Source organism: Lipotes vexillifer, unplaced genomic scaffold (assembly GCF_000442215.2).
Source record: "Lipotes vexillifer unplaced genomic scaffold, Lipotes_vexillifer_v1.1 scaffold173, whole genome shotgun sequence".
Classification (NCBI taxonomy): domain Eukaryota; kingdom Metazoa; phylum Chordata; class Mammalia; order Artiodactyla; family Lipotidae; genus Lipotes; species Lipotes vexillifer.
In genome coordinates this window covers 732903-758901 of record NW_006770924.1, presented here as the reverse complement: position 1 = coordinate 758901, position 25999 = coordinate 732903, and the positions used below count along the sequence as shown (strand labels likewise).

The window sequence follows — 25999 nt, the reverse complement described above, 5'->3', positions numbered from 1 at the left end:
CTTTCCCCCATATTCCTTTTCTCAACAAATGGAATCCTGTTCTCCCAGTGCTCAGGCCAAAAGCCTTGATATTTTGACTCTTGTTTTCCCCCCTCACACCCTATACTCACACCCTTACCTATTGTCATGAATAAAAGGCTCTGCCTTCCAAATCAGAACTATTATAAACCTCTTACTCTTCTAATTCATTTCTCTGTCTCCTCCCTTTCTCTTCCCTCCCTCCCCCTCCATCGATTTCCCACGCAACAGGCAGAGTGATGCTTTTAAAAGATATGTCAGATTATGTCATTCCCCGCATTATGCTCAATATCTCTTGGATCTCATATCCTGCCACTTCCCCCATCACTCCTCCTGCTCCAGCCATCACAGCCTATTTCTTCCTCCTTGAACACCCTAGCACATGTCCCCTTAGCCTTTTGCACTGGCTGTTCCTTCTGCCTGGAAGAGTCCTCCCCCAGATGTCTGTATAACTCACTCTCTCACTCCATTCAGGGTCACGCTCAAATGTCATCAGAGAGAATGTCTATCCTTGACTACCAAACTTAAAATAGTTCGGTAAAACTATTAAAATCCTCCTTCCTTGTCACTCTGTCCATTTACCCTACTTTAATTTTTCTTGGCATTTATCGTTCCTCTGACATATCTTTATTTATTTATTGACCGTCTTCTCTTTCTCTTCTAGAATGTAAGCCCTGTAAAAAGGGGGGATTTGTCCATTTTCTTCATTGTTTTATCTCCCGTTCCTGACACAAGGCACTCAATAAATATTGTTTGAGTGAGTGAATTTAATGAATGAGCAGAATACAACCGTACTTTGATGTTGAGATATAGAGGAAAATATGCCAAACTAGGAGGCCCTAACAAGGTGGATGACCTTGGGCAAGATATGTAGGCTCTGCAGGATTTTCCCTCCCCAATTGTAAAATGAGGTGTTTGAATTAAATGATTGCTAAAATCACCTCAGCTCTAAGAAGTCATGGTTGAATGACTCTGAGGTTTGATTACTTTTCACTTTTCACTCTCCCTGACACTTCAGGGTTTGAAATACAACATCCTCAGTATATATACTCCCTTTTTAATGAATAGTGAAAAGAGAGAAATTTAACAAGATTACAGACAAATTCATTTTAGCAATATCAACATATGACACGATCATTATGTAATACTTCAATCGCCAGACTGAAAATACACCTTACTCCTAAAGAAGACATAACAGTTATTTTCAAATCCACCTGGAATTTCAATTAAGAGGGAGATAACTAATGTGTTTACACCAGAATACTTTCTTGGCTCATCATGCTCTAAGGACATAAGACTACATCACGGCAGAAAATAGCTATTGCCAATTCGAGTAGGCAGCTCTGCTATGGAAAAAATGCTCACATAAGTGACCAAAGTGAAATCACCTAAAAGATTCATGTTATTTACTTACACATATAGACATCACCTACTTCCAAATAATTTATAATAAAGGCACTAACGTTATTGTGCTAGATATCTACCCGTTGGGGCGTATCTACTCTCCATCCTGCTCTGTGTCCCAGGGAGTTGTCCTGTAGAAGGCTCCCTTGCCCTCTGGCTTCTAGTTGTGTTCAGTCAAAGTGGAACACCAGAGATGAGGGTGAGGGAGGAGAGTGAGGCCGGGAGAGCTGCTCCCCCAGCTCCTGGCCCTGCAGAGTTGTATTGACTAGCTGTGTCCTCCACCAAAGGTCTCAGCCCCTGTCAGGTGGCCCTCCCCACACAACCTTCTCTGGCTCTCGGTAAAGCAGCATGGCTACTACATGATCCCTTGTGATTGCCCTGCATTCTAACCCTTCTTTGTCATTGTCCCATTATTACATTCTTCTGGATTTAACCTAATCTTGAGTGTGCCATCTGTTTCCTATTAGGAATCGTTAAAATAGAAAATTAGTAAGAGAATAAGAGACAAAAAACTAAGAGGATGGGAATATAGTTATGTCAGCAAACCAAGACTAAAAAGGGATGCTGTAATTGAGCATGGTTAAAGTTAAAAGGAAGCATTTAGCTCTTATTTGCTAATAATAGACAACATCTAGCACATCAGGAGCGGGCAGAGGGAGGGAGGCAAACCACCCAAAAGAATGCATTTTCAATAGAAGTTTTACTGAGTGTAAATCAAGCCTTATATGATATTGTGTTAACCTTTATAAGGCCTATGGCATAAAATTAAATCATAGTTCTGTGAAACTTTTCTACAGAAAGTGAAAGTAATGCATGCAAGGTGATAAAAAGTGAAAATGTTATATACAAGGATATACAGTATTTTTGTCATTTAATTTGATATGGGAATAGAGTTTAAAAACTTCCAGAATGAATAACAGTCATGTCCCTTAGATATTCCTTCTAAATTTCGATTTTTTTTGGCCAAACTTTTAAAACATCCTTTTGTAATTATAAAGTCTTTTATATCCATTGTAAATAGTTTGGAAAATACAGTCAAGCACACAAAATGCAATAAACATCACCTGAAATCCTAAACCACTAGCAAAAGATTAATAACAATGTTCATATATTCTTTTTTCTATATACAAAAATATTTTAATTTAACTAGGTGATACTGCATATATTATTTTTAAACTGATTTTTTTCATCTATCAATATATCTTGCATATTTTCCTCTGTATTCCTACCACATAATTTTTGGTGTTTGCATAGTGTTTCATTATGTGAATAATTGCATTTAACCAATTTCTTATTTGGTGGTGTTACAATATTTCCAATTTTTTTTACCCTTTTAAGGCTGTAATGAACATACCTGTATATAAATCTTTGCATAGGTGCCTGCATATTAATTCTTAAACTTTATTTCTTAATTCTGAAGGCATTTGCTAGTTACTTCCCTATTTATTCTTCAGAAAGAGTATGACAATTTATCCTCTTACTGTAAGTAGATGTGCTTGTTTATCAGATTAGAGATTGGTGGCAAAAAGGTTCAAGTTTAGGACAACGAAAATAAGTAGCTGAAATACAAGTAGTCTGAATTGTGGACTGAAAGGAGATCCACTAAATTCAAATAACCAGGCAGGATGGTGGAAAAACTGACTTTCTATTTTTAAAAACCAAAGAACTAGCTTTGATTTCTTACGCGTGTAGAGAGTTCTCCCATCTTTGCATAAAGAATGCCCTGCAAAATAATTATTTTGGAGGCAAATTTTTTGCTCAGAAGCTTCAGCACATCCTGGATTGAAGCCCACAGAGATCTCTATACCACAAAGTATAGAAGAGATAACATGGGCTGAAAGGTTCTGAGGATGGAAGTGACCAAGTGTCCACCTTTAGCCCAAAAAACCTTGAATCTGGCTTCCATGGACAGTTTGACTTAGAGAAGTACCACGTCCTTGTGCTCTTTTGAGATTAAATGTACCTCTACACCCCACATTACTAAATGAATTGGTTCACTGATGTCTGTGGTCTGTCATTGTTTTCTGTCTGGATACTTTATTAATAGTTTTGGATTTATATGAATTGATATAAGAAAAGTACTGTGTGCAGTGTTGCCTTTCCATATTCTTTTCCACTGGGGTAGTTTATCTTGTACCTCTCATCTGCAAGGTGCAATATACTGGATACAAATAAATATTACAGTATAAGGCATGTTCCTTACCTTTCAGAAGTTCACACAAGTGTGTGAAAATTTACTTGGCAAAATACAGATGATTGTCAAATAGATCGCATAGAAATAAAAGTCAGACTTCAGTTGGTGGTGACTTTATGTGATACAGGCTCATCTACATGAAACACGTGGGAAAAATTTAAAGTAAAAGAAAGACTCTTTTTAATGAAGAGGCCCTGCTGTGTTTTCATGTGGAGCAACAACACTTTTTCTGTGGGTGCATATTCCGGGCCAAAAGTAGAAAAGGTGTGAGATGCGAGGAATTAGCTAAGTAAACGAGAATCTAGAGAATGGAATAAAAATCACTCTGCCTCAGTGGTTTATGAGGAAGGCAACTGGATATTCTGTACTTCATATTTCATGTGTTTTGTATATCTGGTTAAGAATTATGACATCCTCCTGAATAAGTCATTAGAGCCTTTGGAATAATGACCTAGGAGCAAGGTACAGAAGATTGCTTGAAATCAGAGACCAAACTGTCTTCCTACTCTAATGCTTTAGTCCTAACTTTCTGGCTTCTGTGTGTAAACAAGAAATTCTTCTTCCATGAAATTATAATTTTTGGACTAAAGGAATGAAAATAATTGAATGGTTATGTAATATTAGTCCAAGTTTTTTAAAATTAAACTCTGATATACTCTTAATACCATAAATGTCATGTTTACTAGTGGAGTTTTTAACTGGAGACAAATTGTTTGGAAGATTACAAAAGTAAGGTGGGATATAAAAATGATCTTAAACCCTCTGAAAAGATAGCACAGCATTACTTTGGCTCATAAATCTATATAGAGAATAGTTTCTTCAGTTTGTTTATACTTTTATTGGCTTAACTCTACCAAAATGAACAAAATATGGGACTACGAAAGAGGACTATCCAGTACAAATTAGAGATAACAAGCGGAGATGGGGGATAATGAGGGCCCATTTTGGTTTTCAGAAAAGTAAGCTTTTTCTAGAAACCTTATCTGCAAGTCTAGAGGAGACAAGCTTTAAATTCACCTCTTAACCCCGTGTGCTAACTTTCTGGTTCCTCTATCGTTGGAAAGTTATAAGGATCACTCAAAAAATCTAAACAGTAGTGTGTTTAAAATCTGTGTCTCAACAAATGTTCCAAAAGGCTAGTTAAATACTCTTAACCTTAACTTTAGTTTGAACCTTGCAAAGCCAATGTTTCATGACACACACTTCCTGCTCTTATTAATTGATGGAAAGCAATGGAACTGTCCTTAGGGAAATGTTTAGTTTTACCATCCTGCAAATAAAACTGCTGGCCTGGTTCCCATCCATAAGTTTGTTATTCTCAGACCAGAGACCAGAAAGTGCTCCCACTCACCTAATGATGATCACTTAAGCCCTTTTATGTGTCATTTACAATACAACATACTAGGGATACAAAGATGAATAATGCAGATCAATATGGAAAGTATTATGCTAAGGATACATAAATAGTGCCTTAGAAGGTACATCTAGTTATGTCTGGAGGAGAGGGGGAAGGAGGAAGGCTGAGAAAGCAAAGCTACAGTTGAGTCTTAAATGATGGACAGGAGGGATTTAGCAGGCAACAAGGCACAGAAGAGCGTGCCAGGCATGTAGTAAATGTCCAAATATATCAGTAACAATCCAGTGTTAGACCCTCCTGAAAAAGAATCAAGGAATACAAGGCAGAACAAAGAAGAGAGGGTAATAAATCTTAATTAAGGATCACTGGTGTGCCAAGGATTGAGTGAACATTTTCTTTTTTTTTTTTCAAACTATTTTTGCTATTATTATTATTTTTAATGAAAAGATGGAATTGGAGCTAGGAGCTCTCTCTCTCTCTTTCTCTCTCTTTTTTTTTTTTTTTTTTTACTATTTATTTATTTATTTGGCTGCGTCGGGTCTTAGTTGCGGCACATGGGATCTTTTGTTGTGGCATGCAGGATCTTTCGATGTAGTGCATGGGCTCTTCACTGTGGCATGTGGGCTCTCTAGTTCTGGTGCAAGGGCTTAGTTGCCCTGCAGCATGTGGGATCTTAGTTCCCTGACCAGGGATCAAACCCGCGTCCACTGCATTGGAAGGCAGATTTTATTTATTTATTTATTTATTATTTTTTAATATTAGGTTTGTTTTTAAACATCTTTATTGGAGTATAATTGCTTTACAATGGTGTGTTAGTTTCTACTGTATAACAAAGTGAATCAGCTGTACATACACATATATCCCCATATCCCCTCCCTCTTGCATCTCCCTATCCCACCCCTCTAGGTGGACACAAAGCACCGAGCTGATCTCCCTGTGTTATGCGGCTGCTTCCCACTAGCTATCTATGTTACATTTGGTAGTGTATATATGTCCATGCCACTCTCTCACTGGAAGGTGGATTCATAACCACTGGACCACCAGGGAAGTCCTACTAACATTTTCCCTAGAGCGTTCAGAGGAAGATTCAAGGAGATGGCATTTATTCTGGTCTTAATGGTAGAATAAAATTAACAGGTGGAGGAGGAAAATGAAGTTATGCTGGTTGAGAAAACTGCAAAAGGCAGATGAACATGAAAGTGCATGATCACCTTTTCTCTTCTATTTACGTTCACACTCTATAGATCTTTTCCAGTCTTGTAGCATCAAATAGCATTTGTAGCATTTTAAGTAGATATCTCCTTAATTTAGACCAGCCCTGAATTCTCCATTGAGCCGCCCATCTGTACCTCCAGATGTTTATTTGAAATCTCTACTTAAATGTCTTACAGTCACATCAATTGTTTAATGTTTAATACTGAGCCTCCTGACTTTCTTTTCCAAACCTGTTATTCCTCCAATTTCCCATCTCAGTTATTGGTACCATCATCCAACCAGTTGCTCTAACAAAAACCTAGGAATTATCCTGGATCCCTTTTAGCTTCAAGAGCCGTGTCTAATCCTTAAATGAACACTCTGACTCCACTCAAAAGCACATCTCAGACCTGAATAATTAATTTCCTAGATCCCAGTGATCATTTTTGCCATATTCTCTTTGGTCTCTGTTTCTCCTTTGCTCCTCTACTATCCATTCTTCACTCAATATAGCCCAAGCTATATTTTAAAAATCTAAGTCACATTATATCACTCTTTGCTTTAAACTCTTCAGTATCTTTTTTTGTTTTGTTTCTAGAACTAAATCTTTGCCTAATCATCTAGCCCCCATCCAGCTTGCCAAACTTACCCCTAGTGTTAACTCACACTACCTGCTCCAGCTGTGCTGTTTTCTTCCCAATTCTGAACACGTGCAAGGTCATTCCCACTCAATACTGTTGCACCTAAAGCTCTCATTTCCTGAAGTGATCTCCCTCATCTCTTTCCATGGTTGTCTCACTCTCATCTTTCAAATTTTAATCCAAATGTCATTTAAAAATATGCCTTCTAATGGTTCTACACAGATTTTTCTAAATCATCACCATACTTATTTCCTTCTTAGAATTGAACATGTAATATTCTTTTCATTCATTTACTTGTTTATTTTCTCTCTCTCCGAAACTCCCAGCTCCATGAGGCAAAGGCCTAATTTTTCTTTAAGCACCATATCCCAAGTACATAGCACAGTATCTGGCTTAAAGCAGATGCTCAATGAGTATTTTTTTGAATGAATTAATGCCAAAGTCAGTAGTTTCTTAAGACTGTAAATAAGGGTTTGTAGAATCAGAGACATTACATAAAATAAGGATTGAATTTGCTTTGATCATTGGGAAGTCACTGGCAAGAGTAGTGAACTGGGGTGGAGGCAGAGGTAGGAATGTCATGGGTGAGGACTAAAATAAGAGATGTGAAATTGGAGAAGAATAGGTATCATTGAAAAGGAACAATGAAGGGTGTGGTGCTACAGTCTTGGGGGTCTAAAGAAAGTCCTTTAAAATTTTTGTTAATGGGTGAGATTTGTGTAGATTTTCATGTGAGGAGAAGGGAGCAGCAAAGACCAAGAGGTTGAAGTTACAGGGGAAAGAAGGGTAGGTGATGGAGTAAAGGTTATGGAGTTGGAATTGGGGAATAGGTTCTGGAGCCCAGGTGAGGGTTGCCTTGGAAAGAAGGAAGGACAGCACTTCCTCTGAGGAGCAGGACATCAAGGAAGGAATCTTTTAGGGTCTGCATTTCCTCTGATAAAACCGAAGAAATAGAGGGAGGTATGGAGTTTAATATAGTGAATGGGTTTTGAAATACCACCGTGAGCAATCGAGAGGCACTGGCCAGGAATTCATAAAAGGAATGCTGATTGTCAATAAAGATTCAGCTGAAATCATCAATTTGGTACAGTTGCTGTTGGAAGTCCCAGGATAATAAATCACAGTTTCTGCAGTCTAGTGGGAGAGAGGAGCAAGGATACTAATTAGCAAAGCCTTGTGGTGAGGGCTGTACTAGAGGAATAAAATTATACGACCGGAACACAAAAGATGATGGGGAAGGGCTCGTAGGTTCTGGTCATAAGATCGATGGCTATAATTGAAGCTTTTGGAGTTGGAGCTGTTCACCATGGTGGTAGAATCCTGGAGGAGGAGGTAGCTCACTGGAATAGAGGAAGTCATAGGACTCTGAGTTGGCAGGTCAGAGGGGCTTCAGACTGAAGTTGCGTAGGAAGGTAGAAGGAGTTGTTCTGGACAAGAGGTTCTGTGTGGCTGTGACTCACGTATCTGAATTCTCAATGAATATTTGAGAATGACCTGGAAGTCCACACATGCCAGTGATAAGGACATGTAGAGGGTGATATAGCCAGATATTGTAAACATCAAAGGAAGAAGGCATTGTGCATGAGAGGGACAGCATCAGTGTCTCAAAGTAGCCATTAACAAGGAAGAAAATGCCCGAATCATTCTCCAGCCTCTACCAGAGTCAAGGATGGAAATAATTGGTCCTGAGATGCCAGGAAGCCTCAGGTGTGATATACTTCTAGGGCCTGCACAGGACACTGCACCAGATGGTGTCAGTGATCTGAGGACACCAACAACCTGGGGTTGGTATGCTTGTTGTCAAGGGACTGTCAGCAGAAGGACTGCTGACTTCCCTCCAAGGTCAGTGCTGGGAGTAAGCAACATTATTGGTCTGTCAGAACCCAGAGAAAAATGCCCTTTAATCCAATATCTGTTCTTTTGAAGTATCTTCTTTTTCCCTTTGATTATGAAAGAAATATATATTCATTGCCCAAAATAAGGTAACACAGAAAAATACAAAGAATAAAATAAAGATCACTTATAAACCCAGAGGGAGATAATATAATGGTTGTTAACATTTCCATATCTGGCACTAATAGAATGCCTTGGCATTTATCAGTTAGGACTCTGAAATATCAGTGTTTCCTTTTTCTCCCTTTCCTACCCTTTCTTTCACTTTCCATCTTGGTGTGCTACCTTTCTAGCTTCATCTCTGTTCTCCCTAGATTCTGATCTCCATCATCTCTGGAGTAGAATCACTTTACCTTGGAGCCATCAGTAACTCATTAAGCATTGAATGGATGTCACTGGTGTGACTGCTCGTGTTGCAAGCCCTGCCACAGAGTTGCTATGGCTGTGGCCATGGTACTGGGATGCCTCTTTTGGTTCTCCCAGGTGTCAGAGCCCATGCTGCTGGGCAAGTCTGGAAACCACTTGGCTTTTCATATTCATTTCTCAAAAGAGAAAATGCCACCTTGGGGATGAGGCTAACCCATACTCTACCAAAGCCCCTCTGCTGGTAGTCACTCACTGCCATTCACCATTAAGGTACTGTTTTTTACCAGCAAGAAACCACTCTCTTGACCCAAACACAACATGGCAGGCCAGAGCAGTTGAATGGTCCTCTGTCAATTAAACATAAACTTCAACTGCCCCATCACTAAGGCAATAATTTTTTTAGCCCCCTAAAAATAGCTTATGTGTGCTTCAGGTTTTCTCATTCTGCCTCCATTCCCAGAAAAAGGAAGTAAAACATGCCTAGTGAGGAACAATGCTTTCACCTTTTTGAGCCTGATAAATCTGTCCTTCATGTTACCACATGAGTCAGAACTACTATTTATCACAACCCTGCTAATTTTTTCTTTTCCTCCTTCCTCCCACCTATCTCCTACCACTTCCCCAGAAGCATAAAACTTTCAACATCCTGCTGTCCATTAGCATAAATAAACTCGTGCTTTTAAAGTAAAAATAGGTTTAATGCTATATTTGTTAAAGACTACATTACCATAAGAGGATAAAAATATTCTTGAGTAACAGGTAGATCATATACTTTAGAGACAATAGCATGCTTTTATTGTGGTTGCCTGAAAGCCGATTATTTTAGCCATAGATTAAAACCTTAGGTCTCAGCACAAGTTACATTTCCACTTCAGAAACTGTTAGAACATGCAGCTTCTCAGGACGTGTATTTTTGTGTTTTAACTTATGTTTTCTGTTGCCAGTACACTGTAGGCAGATCTAAGAGATAAAAAAGATGAAGGGTCATTTAAATTCAATATTTGCTATATGAAACAATGGATAACGTTGTTATAACTTTGTTCCTTGTTTTTAACATACCTGTTGTTAATTTAAATTTTATGTGATATTTACGCAATAGGTAAGAAAATACTGGGCTAAAAGAGAGCAGAAATGGCAAGAAATGGAAATGAGAGATCTTCAGCGTCTGGAAGAACTGAAGAAATTAATGGCTGAACAGTCAGTAAAAGACAGAGAAAGGTAAAAGAAAAAATTTAAGTTGTGTGGTAATGGAATTCTGTAATGTGTTAGGTGAATGGAGTCTTCCGTAATGTGTTAGGATAAATAATATCAGAGGGAGCATTTTTCTATACTTAATGTGTCCTTACAATATTTATATTCATAAATGAATAAAATGATACTTATAATGTATTTTAAACTCTCATATTCATACATGAATCTCTAGTTTTCCATTTTGTTCCTTAGAGAGCTTCCTAGTTAAAATCCTCACAGAGGATTTCATAGTATTTGATTGCCCACTGTGTGTGTGAAATAATACTGGCTGCTGCTGTGACTTAATATTTTGACCCAGAAGGAGGAAACCATTATTCAGATAAAAAGCCATTTACTACGACTGAGGCTGAGGAAGACAGTACGCAATTATTCTGTGCTCTGTGGTATTCATTCTAGTATACTTAAGATGTACCCAACGGTATAGGAAAAACCTGAATTCTCTAGAATAACGCAATTTTAGAGCTGGAAAGGACATTTGAGATCAACTAATCCAGTTTCCTCATTTTCTGAATGAGTGCACTGAAAAATTAAAATTATTTTTCTCAAGGTTACTACATCAGTCAGGGTCAGTGAGGAGACAGAGACAACATGGTAATTAGGATAGGGAAAGTTTAAGATAAAGAATTATTAATTCTAACAAAAAAAATCTCTGTTTTATAAAGGGATAAAGAACTTTAAAGAATGCTGCAAGGCTGAAGGGAGGGTTCTCATGGAAGGAACAAATTTGGAGGTGGGGCCCCCCTCTCTGTGGTTGGGATTCAGACCTCAATGTAGAAGGTGTGGTGGTGGCCCGCCGCATGGTGGAGAGGTTCTTGGATGGGCTCATCCAGAACTTGTTCCTAGTCACGGGGCAAGCAGGCAACACCCTACCTGCGTGCAGGAGACCGAAGCTGGAAGTCAAGCGTTGCGATGCTTATGCCTGCAAGACTCAGTGGGAACCTGACCATGGGAGTACCTCTGAAATTTGGTGGGAAACTGTCCCCGGGGTGCAACTGAACTCCACAAACACCACTGGGTGTCCCCCACGCATGCTGCTGGTAGCCACGAAGCAGGAACAAGAAGGAGTAAACACTGGAACTAGGAAGGAAAAAGCCCCTTCCTTCTTCAGCATCCCTCCTGTACCCTTTTCTGACATGGCTAAGCATTGTACCAGCTGCAGAGAAGAAATAGTTACAGGGTCCAGCTCTGTTTTCATAGAGCAGACAATGAAGGGAGATTTGGAGCTGGGAGACAATAAAGTGGTAACTGGCATAGTTATCTAGTTTAGCTAGCTCCTAAGTAGATTTTCACAAAAGATAAATTAAAAATAGATCTTACATTTCATAACATAAATCACAAGTTTTCTTTACAGTTCGTCAGTGTAAAAAAAATTGCACGGAACTCTTTATACTTTCTGCTCAATTTCGCTGTGAACCTAAAACTGCTCTAAAAAATGAAGTCTACTAAACTAATAAAAATTGCATTTTAGGCTTATCGTAACTTAGGATGACATAACTATTGTACACAGCAAGGTTCACTTATATCTAGGAAGCTTCCTTTGTGACCCATGGGAATTATGTCAAACTCCAGTGACCAAGCTTGCAGAGTGAATCTGTGGTTCCACACAGATGCCATGCAGTTCCCAACAACTTTCTGGATAAAATTCACATGATTTTCCAGGTATCTCAGGATTTATAATTGAGTTTAATCTATTATGAAGAAAGCCAAGAATATAGCAAAGCTAGGGCTCAAGGCTAAGAGATGAAACAACCAGTGAGAAATCAGTTAAACAAGCACGAACCAAGATATAGGAGGATACCAGAAGGCAGGCCAGGCCATGGGTCAGACAGAAACAAGCAGCTAAATACTAAAGGCAAGGCAAATGTGGGGGTCAAAAGGCTGGTTGGATAGTCTGAAACTACACTGGGGAAACAAAAGAGAGCCACAGGAATTAAAGGGGTAGGTAAAAAGGAACAGATGTGAAGTCCCAGCATCTAGGAAACATGCTTCTAGTAAAATCTGCCCTCATAGCCAGGAAGTTTCTTTGATTACAGAGCCATTTCAGTTGTGTGTTTCTTGTCCCAATAATTATCAAGCTGACTGAGCCTCTACGAGGCTCTGTTTTGTCCTTTGTAAAATTGAAGTGGATAACTTTTGAGGGCTAAGTGAGCTATCAACTTTTAAGGGTTTATGATCTGTTTATTCAACTCATATGAAATGTTGTAGATTCAGATAATTATGAATCCAGCGCTTGCATGCCAGTGGGAAATCAGTGAGGAAGGCCATTAAAATATCCAGATAATATATCAGAAAATAATTCTCAGAAAATTTTGGATGATATTGTAGATGAAAGCACAGTCCTCATTTTGTGATTTAGAGAGATGGAATTTAACATGCAAAAATGCTGATAGCTTTTGCTCTGACAAGAACCAGAAGTTGTGTTTGTTTGTAACCATTCTGATGCTAAGAAATGTGATTGATTGGTTAAAACGTATTTTTTCTACTACTGAAATACAATTCACAAATCTCATGTTTGATATTTTAGCTGTAGGCACATTTTTCTCATGTCAGAATAAGAAGTCTTGAAGCAATTTCCAGATCTGTTAAAAACACACATACACATAGCCTTGAGGGTTTGAAAAGTTCTGTTGTTTATTTCCTTTTTCTGTTTTCTAATTCTAAGATTAAGTGTCTTGAAAACAATACTCGTAAATTAGCACATACATCAGGTTGAATCATAAGGAAATTCCATTTTTGTGGGTCAACAAATGGTTACTTATTGGCAGTCTTATGAAGTTCAACATAATAAAGAGATATAGCAATTCCTTTTATTTATTAATTAGATTTCCCATCTCAATCTATTACAAGCTGTCTTTTGCCCTCATCACTTTTTTTTAGGTTAATTAATTAAGTTATTTATTTTTGGCTGTGTTGGGTCTTCATTGCTGTGTGCAGGCTTTCTCTGGTTGCGGCGAGCGGGGGCTACTCTTCATTGCAGTGCGTGGGCTTCTCATTGCGGTGGCTTCTCTTGTTGTGGAGGACGGGCTCTAGGTGTGCAGGCTTCAGTAGCTGTGGCATGTGGGCTCAGTAGTTGTGGCTCATGAGCCCTAGACTGCAGGCTCAGTAGTTGTGGTGCACGGGCTTAGTTGCTCCGCGGCATGTGGGATCTTCCTGGACCAGGGCTTGACCCCATGTGCCCTGCATTGGGAGGCAGATTCTTAACCACTGCGCCACCAGGGAAGTCCCAACCCTCATCACTTTTTTAAAATTGTTTTTGCCAAAATTTCCACTAGCCTCCTAATGCCCTATTTTCCTTTCTCAACATGCCAAAGAGGTTGAGGCAGAAGACTCTAGAATCAGGTTGTGAACATTAGAATCCTGGCTCTATCCTTTATAGCTGTGTAACCTTTGGGTAAGTTATTTCACTTTTCTGTGCTTCAGTTTCTTCATCTGTAAAATGAAGACATAAATAGTATCTACGTCATAGGATTGTAACAAGGAGTAAGTGAGATGTTAAATAGAACACACTGACAGGAGGAACATAGTGAATATTCATTAAATATAATGATTACTATCAACTGACTTTTTAAAACATGAGACACCATCTAACGTAATTTGTTTTCAAAATATTTAAGTATTTAAGATATTTTAAATAAAACGTGTAAGAATGAGGACACTCATAAAAAATACAATGTTGGGAATTCCCTGGTGGCCAAGGGGCTAGGACTCGGCACTTTCACTGCTGTGGCCCAGGTTCAATCCCTGGTCAGGGAACTAAGATCTCTCAAGCCACGCGGCATAGCCAAATAAATAAAAATAAAATGTTAAGGTTAAGGAAACAGTGCCCCTTGATCACTAGCCTCATGCAATCTCTCCTCTAGAAGTTCTCTCTGTTATCAGTTGTTTAATACATATACATACAAACTATCTATATACACCTACATAAAAAATGAGTTTAAGAACAACAACAAAGACCCAATACATTTTACAATATAATACTATTGTATTCGCTCCAGTTGCCATAACAAAATACCGTAGACTGGTGGTTTAAACAACAGAGATTTATTTTCTCACAGTTCTGGCAACTAGAAGCCCCAAGATCAAGGTACCAGTATGGTCTGTTTCTGGTAAGAACTCTCTTCCTAGCTTGTAGACAGCTGCTTTCTTACTTTATACCTAGAAGGTGGGAAGAGAGACAGCAAGCTCTCTGGTGTCTCTTCTTATAGAGCACTAATCCCATCATGAGGGCCCCACCCTCATTACTTCATCTAAACCTAATTATTTCCCAAAGGACTCATCTCCAAATACCATTACATCAGGGTTTAAGACTTCAACATATGAATTTTGGAGGAACACAATCAGTTTATAGCAACCATTTGTGTAAAAACAAACAAACAAAAAACCGATTATGTATGTACAAATTACCTGTTTATTATTAAGTACTATTTATTGTTTCCTGCTAGCATATAAGGCTTTTGTGCCAATTAGAAAAGGTGCCCCTTTCCAGGGACAAAGTACATAGATCCCCTACAGGAAGCAGACAGATTAGGAAAAGACAAGACGCCCCTTCTGAACCATGGAACACAGCTTGACAAGCAGAGGCAATGCTGGACATCATACTCCCTTTTTACTCCTGGTTGAGTATCACTTTCTGCAAAGCACAAACTTCAGAATGGGTATCCCTGCAAATAGACCTACCCTGATTCTTTAAAAATATTATATATTATCCATGTTTCTTCTAAAGTTTAGCCATCTGGGATTTCTTTTCATAAAAGATTGGAGCAAAATGTCTTTCATATTTTGGTCTAAACTGATAGGTATCATGACACTAATTATTTAATGATTCATCCTTCTGCACTGATTTGAAATGCCACCCTTTATTATATATTACACTTCTAACTGTGCTTTTATATTCATATGGGCTCTTGATTAGATTAACTAAAAACTGATCTATATTTATATTTCTATATCAGTACCATGCTGTTTTAATTATTCTGTTTTGCTATCTGATAGTACAAGGGTTCACTCATTGTTCTTTTCAAAAATGTATTAGTTATTAAATTTCAATGCAAAAAATCAACAGATTTTGAAATTTTGTTAAGGAGAGCTGACATATATGCCACATTTAATCTCCGGTCTAGGATCATCCTTCCAGAGTAGCTCTCCAGTTCAAGTCTTCTCTTAGGTTCTTTAGAAGATTTCATAGTTCCCCCTTCCCCTCTCTGGTGAAGGCCTGGAAATTATTTTGGAATAAGTAGAAATGAGTGACCAAGAAGCCGATTATAAATTTTCTTTAGTCGCTATGTGAGGAAAGTGTCTGAACTAAGAAGTGGCAGTGGGAATGCAGAGGTGACAGATGCTTATAAAGTATTTAGATTAGGTAAAATATGGTGATTCATTTCACTAGGGATGGTGTTTGAGGGAAGACAGAGGAAGAAACATGATTCTGAATATTACTGAGCTTTTTCTGTCCTCTTGGGTTGAAAGCTTTTAGTTATTTTGTTTTCGATCTCTTATTTTCTAATAAATTCAATTGACTATAGGTTTTCATTATCTGTATATCTTTGGCCGCTTTCTACAAGGCTTGAAATACGTCTTTATTATTTAATTTCTAAATAGTTTACGTTTCACTTTTGATGTCCTAACAATAAATTGGTAGATATTGGGGTGCTTGCCAAAGACAAGGTTGATGGTAGATTTCAGTTTCTTCTACTTTTCTATTTTCTGTCTTTTCATAAAAATGTGCAAAAATTCGGCATGATTTATGGGAAGCTACCAACACTGCTACTTTTAACGTAATAAAAAACTCTTTATTGAAGAATAATGCATATATCACAAATTCCCCTCTTTTAAGTGTACAATTAAGTGATTTACACTTATATAAAGTACATTTATATAATTGTATGACCATCACAATAGTCCAGTTTTAAATCATTTACCTGACCCCCAAAAGATTTTCATACCTATTTGCATTAAGTCCCAATCCCACTCCCAGCCCCAAATGACCACTGATCTATTTCTTGCTCGGTAGATTTGCCTTTTCTAGACATTTTATATAAATGTAATGCATCTGAGTTCTTTCCCTTAGCATAATGTTTTTGAGGCTCATCCATATGGTAGCGTGTATCATTCGTTTTTCTCCTTTATACTGATGGATAATATTCCACTTCAGCATTACTTATTTTTTTTCTTTTTTTGCGGTACACGGGACTCTCACTGTTGTGGCCTCTCCCGTTGCGGAGCACAGGCTCCGGACGCACAGGCTCAGCGGCCATGGCTCACGGGCCCAGCCACTCCGCGGGATGTGGGATCCTCCCGGACCGGGGCACGAACCCGGGTCCCCTGCATCGGCAGGCGGACTCTCAACCACTGCGCCACCAGGGAAGCCCCAGCATTACTTTTTAAGTCTGTTTTGCCAAGGCAATATAGCTTCCTTTCTTGTTGGTAAAAGATTAATATTAATGTATGTAGAATGGTTAAAAAAGGAAGTTTTAAAATTTATGTAAAGTATGATTTTTATAAAAGACGTTAATTTGTACAAAGGTCAAATATTCACTCACATTATCCCAAATGTATGAAGAATAGTAACTGATTTCAACTTTTTTATGAGTCCCCTTCCTGTAGGGTAGTGAAGAAAAATGGAAACTTTTAAAATTAAAGGTATCTCAGGCTCTTTCATTTCTAAATGGTCTCATTTCAGATTATCGCTGTCTCTTTGCGGGGTAAGGTAGAAACTCTGCTGGAGGTCAGACAACCTCCGCCAGTAGAAGGGTGGGATGGCTAGTCAGCCTGCAGGTTCTGGTGCCCCTCAGGGTCCTCATTACCCTCCACAATTTCACCTCATCCCTCCACCTCTCCAGGGTACAAGGCAGTGCTATCCAATAAAAATATTATGTGAATCACATATGTAATTTAAAATTTTCTGGTATCTACATTTAAAGATGTAAAAAGTAGCATGTGTAATTGATTTTAATAATACATTTTATTTAACCTGATCTATCCAGAAACATTATTATTTCAGTATGCTGTCAACATAAAAATTATTAATGACATAGTTTACATTCTTATTTTCATACGAAATCTTTGAAATCTGTTGTACATTTTACACTTTCAGCACATTTCAGTTTGAACTAGTTACACTTCAAGAGCAGAATAACCTCATGTGGCTAGTGGATCCGTATTGGCCAGTGGAGGTGCACAATAAAGCTTAGTGGCCTCCTGTCAGTGGAGGGTTGAGTGACTGATCTACCTGCAGATTCTGACTCCCTTATAGAATTGATATCATATTTTATATAAATTTTGAACCCTGCTTTTCTTATCATCTTATATCTTTCAAGGTCTTCACTGTCCTTACCAGTTTGTCCTTGGTATTGCTTGTCTTTGGGAATAGGCCTTGGTCCTCAGGTAATCTGCTGGTAACATAACTGGATCCACAGAGCCTTAGGATGCTGGTTAATATATATGCTGTTGTTGACTACACACCCTGCCATTGCCTCTGGTCCTGAGGTCCCCTCCTCAGGTCTTGCCAGCCCTGGTTTTCCCACCACATGGCTTATACTTCCAGCAAAACCTTGCACAAACCATGGGGAACAAATGTTCTCTCATGTAATCTCTAAACACCTCCCCTTCCTACGTCATGCTGGACAGGATGCCATGCTAAATGCAGGGCTTCCCTGGGGAGCATTTTTTAGCAGGAAAGTAGGAAACTAGCCCCATGTTCTTGGACTCTCCCATAGCTATCTCCATGTTTCTAATAAACGCCCACTAGTTACAGTTGATTCACTAAGGGGTAGAAAGTGATGAAGCTGGCATCTGAGAACTTCACCTACTTCTCCTTCCACACTAGTGGAATGGCCAAAGGAAAACATGATATCCAGGAGAAATAAAATAGATGAGGTTAATATTTTCAAATTGTTTTCGCTTTAATATCTATATTATGATAACAGTTTTTGTTTCCAGGTAACGAAGTGAAGGACAGTTTTGATTTTCTTCTTTATATTCCTGTATTCTCCAAAATTTCCACAATGAGCATAAATTTCTGGTAGTAAGAAAAAACCCACAGTATTTTTTTAAATAATAAATAAAACATACTTTTCTATTTTCATTGATTGTTTGGCTGTGGGCTTCAAATTGGTGGGAAAAGTAGGAAGTAGTGGGAAATGTATAGAAGTGAATATGTGAATCCAAATACAGGAGTACCCTTTTCAGGTAACAGAAATGGCAGTCGTCAAAATAGACGTAAGAACATATACTTCTCCTTGGCTTTTTACCACAATGTTTATACCTGGTATTATCTAATCTCGCTGATTCTTCACTCAGAGCTCTTTTCTGGTCTTCCTGCTTCCTTGTCCTTTGATCTCCTGATGGCTTTCCCCAGAGCCTTCTTTTCCCACCCACTGATGGAAGCTAAACTTTCTCTCTTCTTTTACATACAGTGGTTCTTTCTTTCCAGCAGGACTCTGAATGCACAGCCTTCCTCCTGGGGCCTGGTGGGGCCAATGGCACAGCCCTCGTAACTGCGGCGTGTAGCTCTGTAAGCTGTGATGGTTCTGTGATGTTTATGTTTCTTTTGTTTTTGAGTAATTTTAAACATACTTGTATTGTCTCCCAAAACTTTCTTTACCAAGTATTCTTTCTGCTAGATACACACAGGGAGGAGTAGAAAGTAAGGACACGTAATGGTCATATCTCATCTTTTGTCTTTCCTTAACATCATTGCTTCCCATTACTATTGAAATTTGCAGAGTAAACGAGCAGAAATTAGATCACCCTTCCATGCATGGGCTCCCCTAGTCATTAGGACATTTTGTAAATCCTTGTTCAAATGTTCAGTCTCTAACTTTTCTGCAGTTCAGCTATCTTGCAGCTAACATATACCTTCCTTCTGTATTTGCCAATTATTGTTTCTACAAGGATGGATATAAGTGTGGCCTTTCATAAATAGCCTGCCTTTTCCATTTACCTCCTTCGTAATAATTTTAGCATATTAAAAATGTTTTAAACTATATGCTGTAGAAGGTAATTTTAAAGATTTCTAAAAGCAAATTAACTTGGCTAAGCAGTTCTTCTGGATATCATTTTATAACCAGAAAACTGAAGCTGGGCACAGCCAACAAATAGAAGGTACAGGCTCTAATCACTTCATTGGTCAATGCTAATGTAACACAAGAACGGGATTTCCATTCTTTGCTACAGTAGAATCGCCTGGGAAGCATTCGAAAGTCCTGATGGTCTCGGTCAGGCCCCAGACCAATTAAATCAGAATCCCTGGCAATGGGATTGCTGCCCCAGCAGTTTTTGAAAATCCTCAGGAGATTCTGAAGTGCAGCAGCATTTGAGAACCAGTGTACTAGAGTTCTTTCCATACTTTCTTAAGTATGGGCCTCAAATCATCTATTGGATTCTTGAGAAGATTCCACTTTTTGTAGAAGTGCTCCTGATTTCTCTTTGCCCAATGCTATACCCTCACTGAAATTGTTTAGGGAAGTCATGTAGGTGAAACTTTACATTCATGGGGGAGTTTATCAATTCTAAGAATCCTCTGTAAGGAAAAATCTTGCATTTCTCTCCAAGCAGGGGTGTGTGTGTGTGTGTGTGTGTGTGTGTGTGTTAGAATGCAAATGTGTTTGCTTTTTTTTTTTCTTTACAGTCCAGGTCTTTTATTTTCTTTACACCCATCATGCCATGGTGGGTGTTCCTCGGGAATGGGCTCCAACAGTTCAGGCTCCTTTCCATTGGTTCTTACGAAGTGTACTTCTCTGGGTGGAGGCAGGCTGGCACTTCAGTTAAACCCAAGTACCTTTCTCTTTGGCTTCCTTCTTTTTCTGATCATTTTCCTTCACATGTTTCAGGAAGCTATCTCGGCTCTTAGAGTGCTTAATATGCTCAATATGCACATTAATTCTCTTGGCAAGAATCTTGCCCTTGTTTGTTTACAGTGATACCAACAGCATGCTGGGCAACATTGTAGATTCTTCCAGTTTTGCCATGGTAACATTTGTGGGGCATTCCTTTTTGAACAGTGCCCATTCCCTTGATATCTACAATATCACTGTTCTTGTAGATTCTCGTGTATGTGACCAAACAAACAACTCCATGTTTTCTAAAAGGCCTAGAGAACGCGTAGCAGGGTGCCCCTCCTGTTTAGCAGTAACAAACACTAGTTTTTAGTTATTGTTTCCGAAAGAAGAGAGTTTTCCTATGTTGTAAAACAAACATTTGAAGTTGAAGATGGCGGTGACCGTTTGGAAGGAAGAAACTAGAGCCAGCTGCCTTCCTAACACTAAATTGGCTTTCTTAATCTAGTGTGTGTTTTTGGGTGCTTGCCAACAGCAGGGAATTGTCAGTTATTGCATTTTCTAAGTAGTAAAACCAGATGTTTCTCTGTATTTTCATCTTTTCTTAACAATATGCAAAATTCAGCATGTTATATTAGAAGACACTAGGACATTTGAAGTGGGTCCACGGTCTAATCCTTGAGATTTTGAAAGAGCATGTTCAATGAAGTGACTTCAACAGAAACTTTACAAACATTGGTTATGTTTTTGCTTCTCAGCATGAGATTCCCCCGAATAAGTGGGAACGTTCTTGTTCATTAAATCTCTGCTAACCAAATCCCCGTTCCAAGTGGTTGTGCCTAATGATGTCGACCAAGGGTCACTGTGAGGCACTAAGCAAACATAGTTCCTAGAAAGACTGTTCTGTTTTTTAAACGATATCATAAGAGTGTCACAAATTAGCATTCATTTAAAAGGCTGCAAGAGACCCCACTGTTAGCCAACATGTTGTCTTATAACCCACAGAGGTAATTTTGTCTAAAGAAAAATAATAATAACATGTAGAACCTGCTCATCCGTGTAATATAACTGACTATGGCATGTGTGTATATGTGTGTCTATGTTTTCACATACTGGGGCATTGATACACAGATCATTTGGACATAATCATAGTACTCCTTGAATGGATCTTAGCTGAGCAAGCATGATCAACAGAGGGAGGCTAAGAAATTTATGGACAAAGCATAATATATAGTGTCATTTTAATGTGAAAATGAATAAGCAGACTTGTGCCATGGGCAGACGGAGCACCAGCTGGGCAGGGATGGCTCAGCCGGTTGTCATTCTAAAGGTCTCAGACGGCGATTTATCTCCTGAGTTACACAAGTCCAGCTTCAGGTCTGTGGCCCTTTCCAAACCACAGGTAATTGGAGAATGCCTTTCGTATAGTAGTTTGGGCTGCTTTTTTTTTTTTTTTTGCGGTACACGGGCCTCTCCCGTTGCAGAGCACAGGCTCCGGACGCGCAGGCTCAGCGGCTGTGGCTCACGGACCCAGCAGCTCCGGGGCATGTGGGATCTTCCCGGACCGGGGCACGAACCCGTGTCCCCTGCATCGGCAGGTGGACCCTCAACCACTGCGCCACCAGGGAAGCCCTGGGTTGCTTTTACTTTAATGTTTACAACCTTGATTTTTGATTTTAGAACTCTTTGCTCATTAAAAAAAAAAAGCTAGTGGATTTCTACTATATGCCAAGTTGATCTGTCTGTTGCAATTACTTGTTTAGGACATAAAATGAATTGTCAGCAGGTATGTGTTTGGTAGAGGGCAAGCAATATTCAGAAACCCTTTATAATACATTTTTAATACAAAATGAGCATTACTGCATTCCTTTAGTGCCCACCATTATTTTTTTTCATATGTATATGTCAATGAAATGATCACAGATGCTATAACTCCAAATAGAAGAGCTACGTTCTATGGTATTTTCAAGATTAAGTTATCTCATATTCTCTTCCCCAGGAACACACACTTTTATCTTGGTCCACAGATATTTGAAAGTTTCTCTTTGGGCATTGGGATGTTTTGAAACTTCATTACCTTTCTCCCATTCAGCATTTATACTAATACGTAGCGGTAGATGATTTGCTGTGTTCCTGTTCTGCAGCAAAGGGATGCTGTGTCCTCCAACGCCCCACATAGTATTTGGAGTAAATACTGAGTAAAGTGGAGCAGCCACTGTATGGTATTGATGTCTTTATCACCAACTCCTTAGCACTTTCAGGTAATGAAATAACTTTTAGGCATAAACTTTAGGAAGATTTTATAAAGCTGCAGGGCTAGGTAGGCAGAAATTTAGCAGCTATGATAGAAGTATAAAGCCATGGAGTGGGAAGAATGTAATGGCAACTTACACGAAATGCCACTATTGTGGCAGATACAATATAGATTTAAGCACTTGATGTTTATCTTTGTTTGGAACTACTCCTGCAAAAAAATATATATGTGTACACACACACAGAGCTATCAGGTGATATTAAAGTAATTATTTAGTTAGTGAAAGGAGCATGTTTACAATCAGGGTTGTTTTCTTACTTTATATATTTTAATATGAGTTCTATAGAGTCATATAATTTTAGAGCTGGGAGGAATCTTGGAAAGCATCTAGTCCAGCCCTCTTGTATTAACTAGGGTTCTAGTTTGCAAACAACAGAAATCATTTCTAGTTCAATTTTGCAGTAGAAAGATTTTGTTGAAAGATATTTGGGTAGCTTACAGAATTACCTACAGAACCAGCTCAGAAAATGGCTGGGAATAACAGAGGCTGGGAAGATTAGAAAGAGTCAAGACAGTAACCCAACTCCCTCTACAGAATCATCCCAGTGAGTCCAACCACTGACCATTAGATGCCCTGCTTGCACCTCCTCCTCTGCTGTCTCTGGACTGTGGACGTCACTGCTAGCAGTGTGCCTCTGTTCAGATTCCTGCCCGACTGCCACTAACCATGGCCTTAACAGAATCTCCACGGGCCTTCCTTCTTTGCATCACTGGCTTCTAAGTGAAGCTTGTGGTGGGCTGAACTCAGGTCAGATGCTCATGCTCTAGCTGCAGAGGAGGCTGGGAAAGCAAGTATCTGGCATCAGCTTACAGTGGGGATTTCTTCAAAAGAAGAAGGTGGTGCAGAAGCTGAGAAAAAAAGAAAAAGAAAAAAATGTCTCTTACAGTCATAACTTTAACTGGCAAAATCAACATGTACCCTTCTTTCTATACTTAAACTACCCCAAAGTTTCCTTCTACCTAACATTGTGTAATTTTACCTTTTACAACCCAAAACATGCTTACCTCATTCCTAAAGGGAATCAACTCAAAGTCTCATTTATTATAACATCCAGCCCTAAATTTAATATCTACAGGTGATGTCTTTTTGCCCTATCATTCTCTAGTCTGTCATGATCCATCTTGATATTCCATGACCTGTGAACTAAATTTTAAAGTTTACTACCAATAAACATATCTCATGTAAAATTGTAAGGAAAAGAGAGGTGAAGGAAGCAGACAGAAAATTAGTTTAAATAAATATATATATATATATATATATACACACATATATTTATACACATTGTATGTATATAGATATGTATGTGTGTGTATGTATATGGCAGATCAAGAATGAATGCCTTCCTTTGGTAAATGGTTAAGATCACAATTCAAATTTATAATTTTTCTTCTCTATTATGCATTACATGTGTCCTTTCCTTTTAGCCAGCATCTTGGTTGTGTGAGATTCTTTACCTAGTGGGTCAACCTATTCTGGCTTGTATAGGGTGACTTTTACCACTGGCCACGTGATACCAGAAAGTGTCCTGGGAATTCCTTGGATTCCCTCTACTTCTCCCTGCCTCTATTAAATAATAGCAGTCCTGCTTCTCTTTGATAGGTCACTTTTTCCAGCAAGCACCGTAACCTCCTTTTCTACCTGTTTACTTACTGTTGTTATAAACCCCCAAAGGCAAATACTTACATCAGCTCCTAATTCAATGTTACTTTTGTCATCCTGGTGGAAGTATTAGAAGCTAAAGTGAACAGGGCCTAGAATCTCAGGGATGGGAATCAGAAATTTTGCAAATGGGTCTTTAGGGTTTGTAGTGAAAAGCACCATTCCCACTTGTACTTTTTGGTCCACCTATGTTCACATACTGGCCATGCTGAGAAATAGCACCATATATTGGTCACTACTTCAGAGCAAAACCACCTCCTATAAAATAGCACTCAACCTCACAAAATATTAGTCCCCAGCTCATGATGTATCTGAGTCATCAATAGACCATTCCTCTGTTTTATAAGGATGGCAGCATAAGGGCTGCAGCCTGTTGTCTTACATCTTACAGAGTGAAGGGAGTTCCTTAGGATGAAGCAACATTCTGTGGGATACTGAGTGCACAGATGGTGCAAACATGGTGTATAAGGAGAGAAAATCCAAATTGTTTTTCTGCCTTTCCCATGATAGAACAGGTGTGATATAATGTACCAGCTAACACCGGCTAATTCCCCGGGTGTGTTATATACCCTGTCAAGGGCTCAGAGTGGCAGTAGCCAGATCAGTCTTCATAAGGGCAAATCCATGTAGTTGAGCAACATGTAGTTTCTGTTCGCACCACTGGGGGCATTTTATCATGAGCGCATTGAGCAAGTACCAGGCTTCTGGAGAAGAAGATCGATACACACATAGCACATCATCGCTTCCACCTAATTCTTCTAAATCACCTCCATAAGTTACTTCTACGCAACTCCATCAGGTCCACCCATATAATCTGTCTGAGTCTTCCTGTCACAAATCTTCCAATCATATTCCTTCCATGTCTCTAACCAGCTGGCCCAGCCATGGACTGTTTTCCACAAAATGTTATTTTTTTTTCACAAAATGTTATTAATTCATCATTTATTCATTGACTCAAAAAGTATCTATTGAGTCTCTAATATGTGGCAGTCACTAATCCTTTAGCTCAGGTAAAGTGGACATTGAGATGTTCCTCTTAAAATTATACTCACATGAAAATTTCCCTTCTTTACCACTTCTCAGGACACCTCGAAGCAGGGCTATCCACCAAAGCGGTCTACTTGTGTCTGGTTCATTTTTTTTTCTCCCCCAGTCAGTTCGTCATTGAGAATGTCCCACAGGCCATAGTTGTGGGTTGAGGGAAGGATGTCAGTTGGAAGGAGAGAAAGCCACCCGTTTGGGCAAATTACTTGTGTCTTCAGGTCATGCTCAAGCCCAATGCACTTTGTTTCATTAGTCTGTACTGCAAACCACTCCCAGCTTTATGGCCAGGGGGCTCAGATAATACCCAGGTTATTATGAGTATCTAGTCTCATTGTCATCTGGTGTCTTAAAGTCAAAAGTCCAATTGATACCTATAAAATAGAGATAAAAAATAGTACCTGGTTGTTGAGAGGAATAAATAAGTTAAACATAGAAGCACTTACTACAGTGCCTATTACATTGTACCTGCTTGATCGACAATAGTTATCATAATAATTACCAGGGTCCAATAGTAAGCCAAGAGCTATTTCTCAAGAGAAAAAGCATAACTTGCAAAGAAATCATGAGCATGCCACTGAATCCTGAGGGTTTCTTTGATACAAAAACCTATAAAAGTTTTTGGCAGGCTCTGCAGAACATTCTGGTCATCCAGAATACACCAGTGCACCAGTGAATCCACAGTGTCATAGGGCCAAATGGCATTGCTGTCCGCACTGTGGCTTAGACCAGCTGGACAGTTTTCTCTTGCTCTGGCCACTGTTCAAAACTGCTAGCTTTTCAGGTCACCCACTAAACTGAATGGAGAGGCATTCCCAAATGCTGACTTTGCTGCCTTCAAAATCCAGAGTATTGCCCAACCTTGTGATTTTTTTTTAAGTGGGAAAGAG

At 38.9% G+C, this 25999-nt stretch overlaps 1 protein-coding gene across 1 annotated transcript in view; it reads left to right on the top strand.

The window, feature by feature from the left end:
• The window catches only part of CCDC148 (coiled-coil domain containing 148), a 177278-nt gene that overhangs the window by 117500 nt on the left and 33779 nt on the right, over positions 1–25999 (top strand). The window contains exon 10 of the mRNA XM_007446450.1: positions 10167–10285. Within this exon, the coding sequence (XP_007446512.1) occupies positions 10167–10285 (119 nt within the window). The remainder of the gene's footprint in view (positions 1–10166; positions 10286–25999) is intronic.